This window comes from Zootoca vivipara, chromosome 5, assembly GCF_965207765.1.
Source record: "Zootoca vivipara chromosome 5, rZooViv2.hap1.1, whole genome shotgun sequence".
NCBI lineage: Eukaryota > Metazoa > Chordata > Lepidosauria > Squamata > Lacertidae > Zootoca > Zootoca vivipara.
In genome coordinates this window covers 6912436-6929100 of record NC_142588.1, presented here as the reverse complement: position 1 = coordinate 6929100, position 16665 = coordinate 6912436, and the positions used below count along the sequence as shown (strand labels likewise).

The 16665-nt window shown below is 45.5% G+C and overlaps 1 protein-coding gene across 1 annotated transcript in view; it reads right to left on the bottom strand.

Annotated features, from left to right (window-relative positions):
* VWF (von Willebrand factor) overlaps nucleotides 1-16665 on the bottom strand; it is a 158022-nt gene that overhangs the window by 131688 nt on the left and 9669 nt on the right. Inside the window, exons 6-9 of the mRNA XM_035138705.3 lie at nucleotides 12526-12650; nucleotides 4433-4649; nucleotides 1920-2042; nucleotides 396-507 (exon numbers count right to left, since the gene is read on the bottom strand). Coding sequence (XP_034994596.2) covers nucleotides 396-507; nucleotides 1920-2042; nucleotides 4433-4649; nucleotides 12526-12650 — 577 coding nt within the window. The remainder of the gene's footprint in view (nucleotides 1-395; nucleotides 508-1919; nucleotides 2043-4432; nucleotides 4650-12525; nucleotides 12651-16665) is intronic.

The window sequence follows — 16665 nt, the reverse complement described above, 5'->3', positions numbered from 1 at the left end:
ATCAACCCCATACTACCACTTCATGCTCCAGTCATGGAGCTTCATGCCTGAATGTTTCCCCATCATGAAGTTCCTTGCACATAGAAAAATAGCATACTGTATATGGGAGACAGCTAGACTGATGTCTCCTCCCTCACTTGCTAGCTTTCTATGTGTCGGTTGATTGGAGTTTTTGTTCTTGGGTGTTTTTGGTGCTGTGGAACTGAACTGTACATCTAAAGCACCACAATCCAAAATAAACATTAGGACTTGATTTGGCTGCATGTATAGATTGGTCCTCAGTGTATATAACCAATGAGTTGGCCAGAAATGTAAGTGCCTATTATGGGGATAATCACACAGGGTTTCACTGCCTGTGACAATATTACCATTGTGGATCACATTATTCTATTTACCATGAGTTGCAGTCCTGGAAGACAGAAGAGCCGGGAGCGTAGCGCTTGCCTGAATGTAGGCAGGGGCAGTCAGAGCTGTCAACACAGAGATCTCCATCAAGCAGCTTGCCCTCTAGAGAGCCCAGCAAAAACACTGTTAGTATCTACAAAACCATTTTAACCCTAAATTCTAAGGAAGAAGATTGACACAAGTCATAAATGTTTATCAGTTGGCATCTTTCACCCTAGCACAATTATTTTCAAACTGTGCTGGAATTTCCTTGCAAACTTATAAGGGATTTCTATGTTTCTACATATAAAGAGATAGAGAGATAGGTAAAGGTAAAGGTAAAAGACCCCTGGATGGTTAAGGTGACTATGGGGTTGCGTCGCTCATCTTGCTTTCAGGCCAAGGGTGTTGGTCCGCAGACAGCTTTTCGGGTTGTGTGGCCAGCATAACTAAACTGCTTCTGGCGCAACAGGACAGCGTGACGGAAACCAGAGCGCATGGAAATGCCGCAGCAGTACCTATTTATCTACTTGCATTGACATGCTTTTGAACTTCTAGGTTGGCAGAGATTGCCAGACACACACACACACACACACACACACAATTAAGGTGAAAAAAAATCATTCCAGTAGCACCTTAGAGACCAACTAAGTTTGTCATATGTATGAGCTTTCGTGTGCATGCACACTTCTTCAGATATGTGCATGCACACAAAAGCTCATACCTATGACAAACTTAGTTGGTCTCTAAGGTGCTACTGGAAGGATTTTTTATTTATTTTTTGACTGCGTCAGACCAACACGGCTACCTACCTGTAACTAGTACAATTAAGGTGGAAAGAGTAGTTTTGTTGATGCTACCTTAAACCACTGCAAGTCAGAAACCCTTGCCAAACTATTACAAATCACTCAGAGATCTACCAGCAGATGCCAATATACCTTCTGCCCACCCCTGACCTTAATGTGCTCCTACAATATTCTGTGATAAACTGGGGCTTCGTAGGCGTTCCTCAGCAGACAAGTCAATATGGAACAGGTCCCCTGAATACCATTGCCCTAGCAAACAAAGTTTGCCTTAGCTGAGCTGTGAAAACAACTCTAATCAGAGAGCTAGTATACTACCCAATGTATGTCTAGTTGAAAAGAATACATACTCTTACATCTCCAGGCTCAATTAAAAAGCCTCTCACAGTATTACTTCTTCATTTTCTTTCCCTAACAGCTGGAATGACTTAGAAATAATTCAGAAGCGACTTAAGACTTTGCAGGCAAAGGGAAAGAAGTAATGGATCCTCATCCATCGCCGAACTCACATAGACCTTTATTTCTTTTTATTTAATAGTAGCTCTTTGATAAAATACATGTAGGCTGTATGCAAACCGCCTAATCTGGGGGACAGAGAATGAGAGAAGGAGAAGAGAGAGAAATAAATACTCCTAAACATTTGAAAACAGACACCAGTTTTCTTCTTTAAATGAAATGGGAAATGCTACTGCTCAAAGATCGGCTCTGTAAACAAATCAGGAAATAAATTACCAGGGCAGCTGCAGCCATCAACACATTTTTCTTGGCACACTTCGTTGATATTCAAACTCTGGCAGGTTTTGGCACAAGGGGATGTGCACTCCTTATACTCCAAGCCAACTGGACATCCTGGCCCTGGAAAAGTTGCAGGGATATGAGAGGCAAACCCTTTAGGAATCTACTAGCACTCTCCTTTATGATACAGAAAGGTGGATATTTTATTTGGTCAATTCCTTTCTCGTATTTTATTTTATTTTAAACCACTTCTAAGGAGGTAAACTTACACATACAAAACAGATAACGTATTACAGTGAACATTTGGCAAATAACCATCATGTGTGAATGTTGAAATTCCAAGAAACGTTTGTGAACGTCTGAAAACTTAGTTCTGGAGACAGACAGGAACTGAATGTGGCTCAAGAGATAGTTTGCTTTCCATGGTGTAAACATGCAGTTTGTTTGTTCTATCTCTGGCCAAATCATTTTTCAAGGAGCACCAAAACCTGCAAACAGCTATTAGCTATGGCTAACAGTGAGATGAGCGGGCATGCAATGGGTGTTCTTTCATTCTGCCTTTTGCTCTCTGGAAACAATTAGAATCTGTCTCCAGCTTCTGTGATACAAAGGTGAATGCCTGACTGTTATTGTTGCAAATTATGGTGATTTGCATTGGGAAATGTTCTGATGCCTTGGAACAGAGGTGGCCAACCTGGTCTTTCTGAGATGTTATTATTGGTCTGCAACCAGCATCGTCCCTGACCTCTGAGCATGCTGGCTAGGCTGGGCTGAAGGGAGCTGCTGTTCAACAATATCTGCAAGGCACCTTTGTGGCCACCGCTGCCCTAGAGAGTAGCCCTAATGCAGTGTGTTTGTGTTACTTGTATTCAGTAAAGAAAGCTACTGTATTTTTAAAAACATTTGAAACTGCTAAGTCGGCCTGATATGTACAGTGCAACCTCGGTTTATGAACACCTCGGTTTACGAATTTTCGGTTTACGAACGCTGCGGACCCATCTGGAACAGATTAATCCACTTTCCATTACTTTCAATGGGAAAGTTTGCTTCGGTTTATGAACGCTTCAGTTTATGAACACACTTCCGGAACCAATTGTGCTCATAAACCGAGGTACCACTGTACTAGCAATAGGCACCCATTCATTGTTACAAATGAATTTATGAAATGGCAAAAAATAATCTGCAGAAAAATCACTGCAAAATTTGGAGCCTCTGTACACAATTTGGAGATGAGGGGAGGGTGAAGATCTGTAGTAAAGAGGCACTAGACTAAATAGGGCTTTAAAAGTCTTCACCAGCACTCATAACTGGACCTAGAAGCTAATAGGGAGTCAGAGCAGCTAAGGCCCGGTTTATGTAGCCCTCTCCCACAGCAGGATTCTGCATCAGCGGAAGCTTATGAATTGTCTTCAAGCCCTCAGAGGAGCACATTACAGCATTTGATATGAGAGATTTCCAATGGATGACCGAGGGCAATTTTGATGGAGAAAAGCACCCACACAACTAGGGATTTAGTACAGTATATAAATTTTCCCTCGGCTCTTTTTGCTGGCCCATGTAGGACCAGCATGGATAGTTGGCCCCGGTGAATATTTGACGTTTTCTCCCCTTATGGCTTTGATCTAAGGGGTGCCACTAAAACGAGGCTCCATTTTAAAGCTGCATTTTAAACTGTATTCTAATTTATATTTCAATCAACTGTTTCTTTGGGTTTTTAAAAAAATGTTTTTACTGTATTTATATTTGGTGTTAGCCGCCCTGAGCCCGGTCTTGGCCAGGGAGGGTGGGGTATAAATAAATATTATTATTATTATTATTATTATTATTATTATTATTATTATTATTATTATTATTTATAGCTCACCTGTCCAAGCTTGTGAAAAAGAACAATGCAGGAGTACTTAACGGAGTCCTTTAGAGGGAGTTTAATCCTATACAGCAGTATTCCTCAACCTTGGGCCTCCAGCTGTTTGGGGACTACAACTCCCATCATCCTGAGCTAGCAGGACCAGTGGCTGGGGATGATGAGAGTTGTAGTCCCAGAACAGCTGGAGGCCCAAGGTTGAGGAACACTGCTATACAGGACAGATGAAAGCAAAAACCCTCTTGCCCAAGGCCAGTCCACTATCATAGCCTTTGACCTATCTGGATTGTGTTTTGTATTGCTAGCCCTCATCTAACCCATAATTTGGTGCAGACCAAATTCAGGGACTCAGCCACTGCCAACGGGTTTGGTGAAAAGACAAAGAGGTCCTGTGTATCCTTAGCACAGTGGCAGTGACACCACATGACAGTCCCTTCCAATGGTTACACATCTCTGTTGAAAAGCATGGATAAGAAACAGCCCACAAATAGCTTGCACCATGAGAGATGCAAGGTCAGAGCAATGCCCTTAGGCAATCGTGACAGCTTTTTGCTCGGAACTGGAAGTTCAAGCTACGTTCCTAGTGTTTCAAAACTCTCCCAATCAATCCATGGGATATTCTAGAAACCAAGTCTTGGAAACTTACTGCATGCAGCACTGGCAGGCCACCCTTCCAGAATCACACCTTGCCGAGCACAGTTTCTGGCGTACTCTAGAAAAACAGGACAGTGGCAGTTCCTATCCTGGGCACATCTGCAGATGTCTTCTTCACAGAGGCCAACGAATTGCTCAGGATCAACCAAGTGATGACATTTGGAAAACACAGTGGATGTCTTCAGCAGCTGGCAATTTTCTATAACGCCCTGCAGGCACAGAATAATGAGAGCTGTCACAAAGCTCTTACAATAAGCCTCGTGGGATAAGGGTGGATTAGGGAAGGGAAGGGTGTAACTGCGGGAATATGCAGGTGCTATTCTCTTCCTCCACCCCGTGAATTGTCCCTGGAGAGAGGTCAGGAGCAGGGCTTCCATGTCTGAATACTCTTTCCTCTGTTCAATCCTGTCTCATTCACCGCAGAGATTTCATGGGGGGGCCTGGCCCTGCTGGCTGGTACAGAGCAGAGGCAGGGCCAGATTTAGGTTTGATGAGGCCCTAAGCTACTGAAGGTAATGGGGCCCTTTATATGTCCAGCTGTCCTTTGTCAACAACAAATTGTCGCTGTTTTCTGTGTTGAATATATGCTATATCAGGCATCCCCAAACTTCGGCCCTCCAGATGTTTTGCACTACAATTCCCATCTTCCCCGACCACTGGTCCTGTTAGCTAGGGATAATGGGAGTTGTAGGCCAAAACATCTGGAGGGCCGCAGTTTGGGGATGCCTGTGCTATATGGTAATTTATGGACCTAATAGGTATCTAAAGCCATTTGCACATAACAAATACGAGCCTATCACAACACAACACAAAACACTGTTGCGGTAGGCTTTATTTTATTTGTTTTTTATATTATATTTTGTAAATGTACATCCAGGTTTTTTTCCGTTACATTTTTTGGAGGCCCCCAAGAAAGTGGGTCCCTAAACTACGATATAGCTTGTTTATTTTATACGTAAATCTGGCACTGCGTAGAGGCCAAGTCCCGAGTGCAAATCTCACCTTTGCCATAAACTCATTACACAAAGTGTCTTTAGTCAAGGCACAGACTTTGCTTTCAAGTCAGGAGGCAGGCTAGCTCCTGTCTTCTCTCTCTTTTAAAAAGAATTAAATGATTCATTATGTTATTATAAATTTTATCCTATACTCCTTTTATTTATTGGGTTCTTAATCCCATAGATATGCCCCAACGCTGCACCCATTTTTTCCTCACACTAACCTTCAGAGAGATTAATCCGAGAAACAGATTTAATGTTCACTGAAGAAGTAACTGGCAGGACTCAAGAGTCACACAGCACTTCTCCACCAACCCCTTTGAGTAGGAAACCCTATAGCTCAATAGTGGTGGGCAGAAGACAGACTGAACCATAGCTATTGTTCTCTGCCCCCGACAGCTGACCATGGCACATTGAAAGGCGCTGAGGGATGGGGAATTGTGCATTCTTGAGACAGAGCCTAGCAAACAAAGGAAGCTGTTTTTCTTTATGTAAAAGATCAAAATTCTTCCAACAGGCACTGGTATTGCTGAACTGCTATTAATAGAACAATGTATTGCTTTGAGAGTGAATAAATTAAACTAATGTTTGAAAATGCCACAAAAGTCTCCTGAATAACACAGAGGCTTCGCTTCTTCGGCCTGCAGGAGAAATAATCCTCTATCCAAGCACTCTGTTCGATAGTCGTTGATACAAGCACAACTGCTGTGGTATCTGTTGTGTAGTGGGTATTCAGCGATTTCAGCCCAGTGCAGATAAGAAGCTGGAGGCGAGGATCTGGTACAACATCTCTTTACTTCAAAGAACAGGTAAGAGTCAGAACACAGGAATGGGGAAAACTGGGGCTTATATAATAACAGAGGACTAGCAGGGAAAAGATACATTTTGGCGGGAACCAATGGCACGGATTCCCTCCCGCGGAAACCAATTCGGCAGAGGATCCAAATCCTGCACCCTGAACCAGCAAATGATAGACGTTCCCACTGGAACCTGTGCATATAAGTAAACTCTGTAATACAATACAATAAACTCTATATTACAATACATACTTGGCTGTGCTATTACTTTAATACACAACAGTATCTTTTCGTAATCCCTAATTCTGCCCAAATGAAGCTCAGTCTCACCATCAGGCAAGGTGAGGTGGGCCACCTCAAAGAGAACATTTCTAGTGCCATCGAAGGTCAGCAAAACAGGTAGGTGGGGGCAAAGGACACTGGGAAGTTGGCAAGCAGTGCACCCCATATTTAAAGGAGCCTGAGGTACAGAAGTCATGCTAATGAACCCTTAGGATTTTCTGCTTTTGGTTAAAAGGTCCAAAGCTAGTCCTAGTTCTGATATTTTAAAAAAAAGGTTAGATCCAGACTTAATTATGCTTAGAGCAGACCCACTGAAACCGATGGGAGAAGTTGATCGTGACTAAGCTACCGTATTTTTCGCTCCATAAGACACACCTGACCATAAGTCACACCTACCAGTAGTCTTTAGAGGAGGAAAACAAGGAAAAAAATATTCTGAACAAAACAGTGGGTGTATGTTTTTTTTAATTTTTTTTGGTGAAGGCTATAGCCATGGACATGCTATGGACATACCCAGGTGGCGCTGTGGGTTAAACCACAGAGTCTAGGGCTGGCTGATCAGAAGGTCAGCGGTTCGAATCCCTGCAACGGGGTGAGCTCCCGTTGCTCGGTCCCAGCTCCTGCCCACCTAGCAGTTTGAAAGCACGTCAAAGTGCAAGTAGATAAATAGGTACTGCTCCAGCGGGAAGGTAAACGGCGTTTCCGTGCGCTGCTCTGGTTCGCCAGAAGCAGCTTTGTCATGCTGGCCACATGACCCGGAAGTTGTCTGCGGACAAACGCCGGCTCCCTCGGCCTATAGAGTGAGATGAGCGCCGCAACCCCAGAGTCGGACACGACTGGACCTGATGGTCAGGGGCCCCTTTACCTTTACTATAGCCATGGACATGCTATGTGATCTGATGGTGAATTTGCAAAAATCCAGAGGATCCATGTGCTTTTACCCTCCCAAGGGCTTGTTTTAGTATTCCTGTCTCCTCTCCTTCCATGTTCACTGTCTTTACCTCCCCCCTCCCAGGCAGCCTCCTTTATCGCTAGTGTCCCTTATCTCCCTCCCAATCACTTGCCGATTAGCTGCTCAACGGCTTCTTTTCAATGCCTCCTTCCCACTTTCTAAAATAAAAAACCACAATCTGCTTTCCGCCCCTGGGCAATTCGGCTCCAGGGGCCATGCATTTGCTCCATAAGACGCACAGACATTCCCCCCTTACTTTTTAGGAGGAAATAAGTGTGTCTTGGCAGGAGCTGGGACCAAGCAACGGGAGCTCACCCCGTCACAGGGATTCGAACCGCCGAACTTCTGATCAGCAAGCCCTAGGCTCAGTGGTTTAACCACAGCGCCACCTTCGAAAGCACGTCAAAATGCAAGTAGATAAATAGGAACCGCTACAGCGGGAAGGTAAACGGCGTTTCCATGTGCTGCTCTGGTTTGCCAGAAGCGGCTTTGTCATGCTGGCCACATGACCTGGAAGCTATACGCCAGCTCCCTCGGCCAATAATGCGAGATGAGTGCGCAACCCCAGAGTCGGTCACAACTGGACCTAATGGTCAGGGGTCCCTTTGCCTTTTTAAGTGTGTCTTATGGAGCAAAAAAATAAACTGAGTTCAATAGGGCTACTGTAAGCATGACTACTTGTGCAATCTTCCTAACCATGCCTACCCAGACATGCCCTATTGCAGGCATCCCCAAACTTCGGCCCTCCAGATGTTTTGGACTACAATTCCCATCTCCCCTGACCACTGGTCCTGTTAGCTAGGGATCATGGGAGTTGTAGGCCAAAACATCTGGAGGGCCACAGTTTGGGGATGCCTGCCCTATTGCATTCAGTGGGGCTTACAAGCAAGCAAATGGAATTAGGATTGTAGTCTAACTCTAGATCCAACCCAACAATATCATTGCAGTTAAAATGGCTGTCATTACCACAAAAGCTGCAAGTTGGGCTAGATGTGGTTAGGTAGGCAGCACTAGACTGGCTGAGGGCAGAGGAAGGAGGAATTGTCCCTGTTCTGGGAGAGAAGAGGACCGAGGGCCTTGGTTAAGCATCTCCAAGCAAAACCCCAAACAAGCAGAAAGCATCAGTCATCAGAAAGTTCAATGGTACGAAAACAAACAGGATATTTGTATGAACCACAACCTCTGTTTTCTATCAACAGGTGTTGCAAAAGAGAAAAGCAGATTTGCAAAAACAAAGTTAGCACCTCAAAGGAAGTCCAGAACATAATAAACAGTCAAGAAGGGAAATGCCTGGCTAAGGCAGTTTGGGTAAGAGACAACATAGAGAGGGGGTGCTTTCAGACATACATAGTAGTCGCTCCCAATTGTCACTGGTCAACTGTAGCTGAATTAGTAACTTATTTTATTTTGTCTAATCCGAATAACATTTTGTAACCAGGTGGGCAATTCCCCTTCCCCAGACCCAAATGTGTGTATGGAAGGGGGTGTGTGACTTTTGTTTAGATCATTGTTTATGGATAAAGGGTTACGTATGTATTCCAACCCTTGCTACAACTCTGACCTTCCCACCTTAGAACTGAATGATCCCCGCTGCAGAACGTCCAGCTGTTGAGACCCCCATCCATACTCCTGCCCAAATAACTGCCTCTCTCCACACCAGAGACCCACATCAACACAGACAAAGAGGTCTAGAGGGCCTGTTAAAGAGGAGGAGGAATGCTAGGCTCAAAGTCAGAGGCCTCTCCCTTTTAAGCCAACCATTCCCGTCAGAAGAGGCTGGTTGATCAAGTCCTAGAAGCATAATGACCACTCCCCACATCAAACGGGGGGCGCCTTTCAGATCCCAGCAGTACAGCCTGGATACGCGACCCCCCCCCAGGCTGGACATCTGGAAGTAACCGCCTACCCCTGCCAGTTACCCAATCCCAGCTGGGGGGGGCGTTGGCAGGAGAGAGTTGGCTAGGTAAGGGGAGGGATCGACCAGCCCACACAACAGTGGGCGGAACTTACCTAGGAGTTCTCTCAGTCGGCTCCAAAGCTTCTCCCACCCTGCCCTCCCTTAGTTAAGCCTTCTTTTGCAGGTTAGCCTCTTCTTCACAGGTATGCGGGCGCTGCTACGTCATGGTCGCTGTTGAGGGGCCGGAAAGGGATTTCCCTGCATCGGCAGGTTTTGCCTTCCCCGTACCAAAACATCACAACTTTGGCGGTTTCAGGCCTTGGGCGGAATCCTTTAGTCCAGGGGTGGCCAACTCCCAAGAGACAGTGATCTACTCACAGAGTTAAAAACTGGGAGTGATGTACCCCCTTTTGGGGGGTTCAGGTCAAAGCTTGAGGTTTTTTAAGGAAGGGAAGCCCTGTTTTTGGTGGTTTAGGTCAAACTTGTTGAGCTTCTTTTAGGAGGGAGGGAGGCCCATTTTTCTTTAGGGCTTCAGGTCATAGTTGTTCAGCTTTTTTTAGGGAGGAGGAAAATTTTGGGTGAGCTTTTTTAGGGGTACCAGTGATCTAGCAGTGATCTACCACAGACATCCAGTGATCTACTAGTAGATCACAATCTACCTGTTGGACGTGCCTGATTTAGTCTATCTTCCCTGCCCCCTTCCCTGCCCCCCTTGCAGCGGTGATCCCAGGGTTCCCCATTAAAGAGGTCTTGAGGGGGGCATTGGTCATACGCCATTAGGTTTTCATTGCTCTCCCCTGCAAAGATGGCAAAATGGGGGGGCGGGCTCTCTGCTTGAACATATGTTCTCCAGAGCCAGCCCAATCCCCACACATTCTGGATAACCCTGATGTCCCCCAGATCCCCGGCTGGGGACTGGGAGGCATAAACACCCAATGCCTAAGCCAAGGTCTCCCTACATCTGAAGTTTTAATAAAGTTGCGGCCAAATTTCAATCCCATAACACATTGTCTTGAGTCATTATTCCACGTGGGTGTCACCCAGGGTCGGGAGGTCTCTGCCTGTCCGCGCAAAAGCTCCCTGCACACTCTTGGGCTTAGTCAAGTTGCTCGCTAGGAGGCTGCCCTACTTCACAGGTTTTTTGCTGGATTGGACCACATATTCTCTGGCTGCACTTGGTAGGGGTCTTCTACCTGCCCCACCTTTGCACAGTGGAAGTGGCTGACTGGCTGCAACATTCATTGCAACAGCCTCGGTGGGTAAAGGAGGGGCATATTTGCAATCAAAATAGTATCCCCTTCACCTTTTTTTTTTCCGGCAAGGAACTCTGCTACAGTACTTCCTTTTCTTTTATCAACTGTGAAGGTTGGCAGTTTCCATTACAAAAGCACACACAAAAATTGGGCACAGACAGTTGAGTCGTCCCTCTTTCCCAGTACTACCCCTGCACTCAACTTTGCAAGCTTTCAGCTGCATTTCCCTTTTCAAACCAAACGCTGTACTCTGTTTCCTCTCTCAACCGCATCTCCAGCTTGCAGTGTTTACAGTAAAGTACACTGGCCTCTCTTGCTCTCTCTGCCACAGCACTCCCACAAAAAAATGCCACAAATCTTAAATATGCATTTGTCTTGGCAGGCGAGTTGTTTACAAAGTAAAAAAAAAACCCACAAACTTATTTCTCCCCACAAAGACAGCATGACTTAGAAAAAGCATGAAAGCATCTCCCCTCTTTTTTCTGGATGGATATTGTTTCCTATAGTCAGCTCTCATTCTGCCCCAGGAGAGGAAAAGATGTTGTCAAACCCAACCTCTTACGTTATCAGTAAATAAATTGTTATGTACTAAGCTGAATCCTAGAACAATAGGATCCAGAATGCAGCAGTCAGGTCCGCAGGAGCCACCCAATCCAGCTCTAGGTGGAAGTGAATCAGCGACCTGATTGGCCTGCAAGAGCAGCCAATCAGGCTCCTGAAGAAAGTGAATCTGCAACCTGATTGGCCCACAGGAGCAGCCCTGAATTAGCCAATCATGCGGGGGCCATTGTGTAAATAATGTATATATAGCAGACGTTTGGGGGGGAAGTTTCATTCATTGCTACAACGAGCTGAATAAAGAGCATGAAATTCACACTCGACTCTGAGTATATTTCATAAATGTTCTTAAAAGGAAGCAGGAAGTGGGAGATTCAGGTGCTTGAATTATCAAGAGTAACTCTCTGCTTTTGCTTCCTGAGGCTCCAGGGCCTTATTGGGATATTTGGTTGCCATTTGTGAAACAGGCTTCCCTTAGCATCTAACTGTTAATCTCTCTTCCTGACTGACCACAGCCTGATAGAGCACTTACTAAAATCCCACCTCCCTCCTAACATAGCTGCTAAAGGTACAGGAGCCCTATTGCCCCCCCCCTTGCTGAATCCTGCTGTGCCAAATACCTGAAGACCTGCTAGAAACAGCAGACAGGCAGGTGAAGAGTACAGGTGAAAAGACACAGGGGATAGTCGCAGCCGCCTTGTCTTCTGATTCAGCCCTGAATTTTTGCAACATAACAGTATCTGAGAGAAGCTGAAGGCAAATTTTGGGTGTGGGCCTCGCTCCTTTTCTTTTGGAATCTCAAAGGAGGGAGTGTTGCACATTGTCTCTGCTAAAACAGGTTCTGCAGGGAATTTGTATGGTTTCAAAATCTGATTGACCAGAGATGACAGTCAGACAAATGAAATGGGAAGGGGAAACTCCCTTTTAAAAAATGCCATTTGGAACTTTTTAAGTCCGCTATTAGTCTCCTGCCAAATGTATAAGGAAAAGGTGTTCACGGGAATTGCCTGGGTCCTGTCAAAAATCCACTCTGAAATGCTTTGTGCAAATTTTAAAACAGCATCTGAGAAACTGCTTAGGACAAGTAGAAACTGGTTGACATCCACTAGCAGCAGGAAAAGGCCTCTGCTGTGGGGTTTCTAAATCATGAACATACAGTTCAAGAGAATAAGGTGCATTCTTTAACATGCCTTGAACTCCCTCGTCTGAAAAGCTGTTATTTTGGCATAGGAAATACTGTGTGTGTGAACATGAATTACTATTTTGTACTGCAAAATTATAATATAAATTAACTACAATGTAGGATTCCCTTCTGCCCTGCAGTCAATGAATCTCTCGGTGCCGCACCAACCTTCTCTTCCATCTCAGATGAAATGTTGCAGGTATAGCTCGGAGGATTCACCCTCTGGCATCTCCTCTCTTCACTGTGCATGGCCCAGGAATTAGCAAAAATGTAGGGGTTCTCTTCCAGAGTTCCTGCAGTTGCAAGGAGGAAAATAGGCCATTACTTGGATATGACAATTTGCTTAGAGTTCCATGATCAAGAATGAAGCTTAAGCAAAGGAATCTTCCTTCCTCAACAGTCAGTTGTGCTGGATGGTTTTCTGCAGACACAGCCCATTTAAAATATTCTGCCAAAAGTGCGTAATTGTTTTCTAAACATGTTCCCACACTGTGATCCTTAGAATGATAACACATCTGAAATGTAACTGCCAAAAACCTCATTATAAAGGTTGGAGCTGTTTACTGAGGTAGCTTATTCTAAAGTAAAGACATCAGAAGTCCAGAAAGCATCACATTTAATTATTAAGGTAAAGGTAAAGGGACCCTTGAGAGTCCATGGGACCCTTGAGAGTCCCATGGACTGCAAGAAGATCAAACCTATCCATTCTTAAGGAAATCAGCCCTGAGTGCTCCCTGGAAGGACAGATCGTGAAGCTGAGGCTCCAATACTTTGGCCACCTCATGAGAAGAGAAGAATCCTTGGAAAAGACCCTGATGTTGGGAAAGATTGAGGGCACTAGGAGAAGGGGACGTCAGAGGACAAGATGGTTGGACAGTGTTCTCGAAGCTACGAACATGAGTTTGACCAAACTGCGGGAGGCAGTGCAAGACAGGAGTGCCTGGCGTGCTATGGTCCATGGGGTCACGAAGAGTCGGACACGACTAAACGACTAAACAACAACAACAAAGGGACCCTTGACTGTTAGGTCCAGTCGCAGATGAATCTGGGGTTGCGGCGCTCATCTCGCATCAATGGCCGAGGGAGCTGGCGTACAGCTTCCAGGTCATGTGGCCAGCATGACTAAGCCGCTTCTGGCGAACCAGAGCAGCGTACGGAAATGCCGTTTACCTTCCCGCCAGAGTGATACCTATTGTCACGGTCTGGTTGGCGGGAGGTAGCAGTCCCGACTCAGGACGTCAGGACCAGAGGCAAGATGGCAGAGTGGAAGCAGGAACCGGAGTCCAGGTGGTGTGGGGCTGCGGGGCAAGCAGCAGGAAGTCGCAGGGTCGAAGAACCGAAGGTCGGGAAGGGTGTCACAAAGGCGAAGGCCTGAAGGTTGAGGAGCAAGGCGTCGGCAAGGTGAAGGTCCAAGGGTCGAGGAGCAAGGCACCAGCAAGGCAAGGGTCCAAGGAGCAAGGTGAAGGATCAAGGAACAGGAGGCCAGATGCAACAAGACAGGGATCGCGTTGCTGTGGCAAAGAGCTGAAGGGAAATGCTGAGCTATTATCCCTCCCAGCTCTTGCCACCAGGTGCAGTGAGTTATCAAGTGGCCTCACCTGAGTGGCCACTCCTTGCTTCTCCAGAACAAGCTGAGGCAGGACCCAGTCCTGCAAAGAACTACAGGCCCCAGAGCCTGACTCCTGCCCATACTCCTGACACCTATTTATCTACTTGCACTTTGACATGCTTTCGAACTGCTAGGTTGGCAGGAGCCATAGCTGCCAAGTTATCCCTTTTTTAAAAGGGAAATTCCCTTATGCTGAATAGGCTTCCTCGTGAGAAAAGGGAAAACTTGGCAGCTATGGCAGGAGCTGGGACCGAACAACGGGAGCTCACCCCGTTGCAGGGATTCGAACTGCCGACCTTCTGATCGCAAAGCCCTAGGCTCAGTGGTTTAGACCACAGCGCCACCCACGTCCCTCAATTATTAACGTAATTTAATTTAAAACGACAAGTGATGAAAACTTGCCCATGTTAACCGGTTACAGGTCCTATGTTTAGAGCGATTGTTTGTGTATATAAAAGTAAAAGCATGCCTGGAAGTTATGGTAGCCTGAAACGAAGTGGCTTAGATGTAATCAGTCTGAGAAGCAACCAGCAGAGAAAAGGTGTGGTTAGAGGAACTAATGCTTACCTGAACTCAAGGGGAGTGGGGTTTACTGTCTGGCGGAGTGCTGGTTCCATGTGGGGCAATCTTTGGACCGCCCCCCAGCCATTGGAGGGAAGCCAGGGCCTCCCTCTTTGGCCAGGCAGACTGGAGCCAATACCCCATTTAAACAGGGAGCAACTGGCAGATAGAAGGTGTGGTTAGAGCAGTGGCTCCCAACCTTTTTTTGGCCATGCCCCACCGAAAAATCTCTAAAATCCTGATTCCACCCCTCCCCCCCGGGGGGGGGGGAGACATATAATTCTTATTATTGAAAAAGTGAACTCCTATTTACATGGGGAAACCGAAAAGGCCATTACAGTCATACCTCTGGATACGAATGCAATGCGGGTTATGAACGTGCCGTACCCGGAAGTAACGGAAGGGGTTACTTCTGGGTTCGGTGGTTCGCGCATGTGCAGAATGAAGTCATGCACATGCACAGAAGCGTCGAATCGCAACCCGCACAGAAGCACAGACACGGGTTGCGTACTGCTCTGGATGCGAACAGGGCTCTGGAAGGGATCCCGTTCGCAACCAGAGGTACCACTGTAACTGTTAATAACTCATTCTTGAATTGCCCCCCCCCCCCTTAAAAATCAAATTGCCCCCATTTGGGAACCACGGGATTAGAGGGAAGCTTCCAAAAACATCCTATGCGAAAACCACATCCACTGACCCACTGAAGCACAAAAAAATCCACACCTAGGACTACTACTACTACTACTACTATTATTATTATTATTATTATTATTATTATTATTATTATTATTGCTGTTTCAGAATTTTAATAAAAGTCAGACTTCCCTCATTATTGGGGGGTGGGGGTGGGGAGATAGGAGGAAAAGACCCTGGATAATTTCACATTGGGAAATTAACAAAATCTTAATGGATTGCAGAGAAGGGACTAAAAAAGGTCCATTTGGAAGCAGACTCTACGAGTATTGGATGAATAAGCAAGGGAGTAAACGTTGGCTACAAGAGATTGCCCTCTACCTCTGGAAAAAGTAGGCAGCTTGCTTGCCAACTGCCTCCATTGGTGCTCCCCCTACGAAGCTTGACAGCAGCCCTGCAGCTCTGCCAGCAGATAGCAATATTCTGCCTCTTATTTTGGAATATTTTTGCAGACTTCCCAGTCATGCATACTCCTAAACTGAGTCAGCATCCCACTTTTTCATATATATTTTTCCAAAAGAAGGATGTTTTTCGGGTACAGGGAATCCACAGGGCTAGAACAAGGTCAGTCAGAAACAATGAAAAGAGACCTTTGGCATTTGGCTGTTAATTTAATGGCCCTTTCCCAGACCTGTAAGAACACTCACAGTGTTTTAAAGTGGAAAACATTTTAAGATACTGTGTTTCTCGTCTTTTCCTCAAGAAAATAAGCCTATGGCTTATTTTGGGGGGATGTATTCTTTTTTTTTATTACGCGTCCAGCCTCGCCTCTTCCTTGGCGCCCTCCAGAACTGCACCTATCACTCTGTCTTATTTTCGGGGTATGGCTTATATTGTGCAAATGCTTATAAATCCTGCTATGGCTTATTTTATGGCTATGTCTTATTTTAGGGGAAACAGGGGTACACACACACACACACACCCCTATTCTGAATTCAGTTTTTAAACTCCACACAATAATACCCAGAGGCTATTTGTAATGAATTCACAGGGAATTTGAATGCACTGTTTAATAGTTGATTCACGCTGAACCTATTTGTCAGAAAGACTTGCTGCCATAGTCGCATCTCTACCCTAACAGGTATTAGCCTCCTAATGTGCTTTTTGAAGGAAATAGCACTTACACGAGGAACCAGGTTGGAAGGACAATTGTTATCGAGAAACAAGGCTGTGTGGAAAAACCCTCCCCATAGGCCAATCTCCAAATCCAGCTGCTTTTTCTTTTTTAAAAAAATAAATAAATATCCAGTGCTAAGCACACTTTTAGAGTTGTATGTAGTATAGTTGCTAAGACAGCAATGACCAGGTTAGAATCATAGATTTGTAGAGTTGGAAGGGACCCTGAGGATCATCTAGTCCAACCCCCTGAAATGCAAGAATCTACAGCTGTCCCATGTTGGGATCAAACCTGCAACCTTGGTGATAATCAGCACCATCCTCTAACC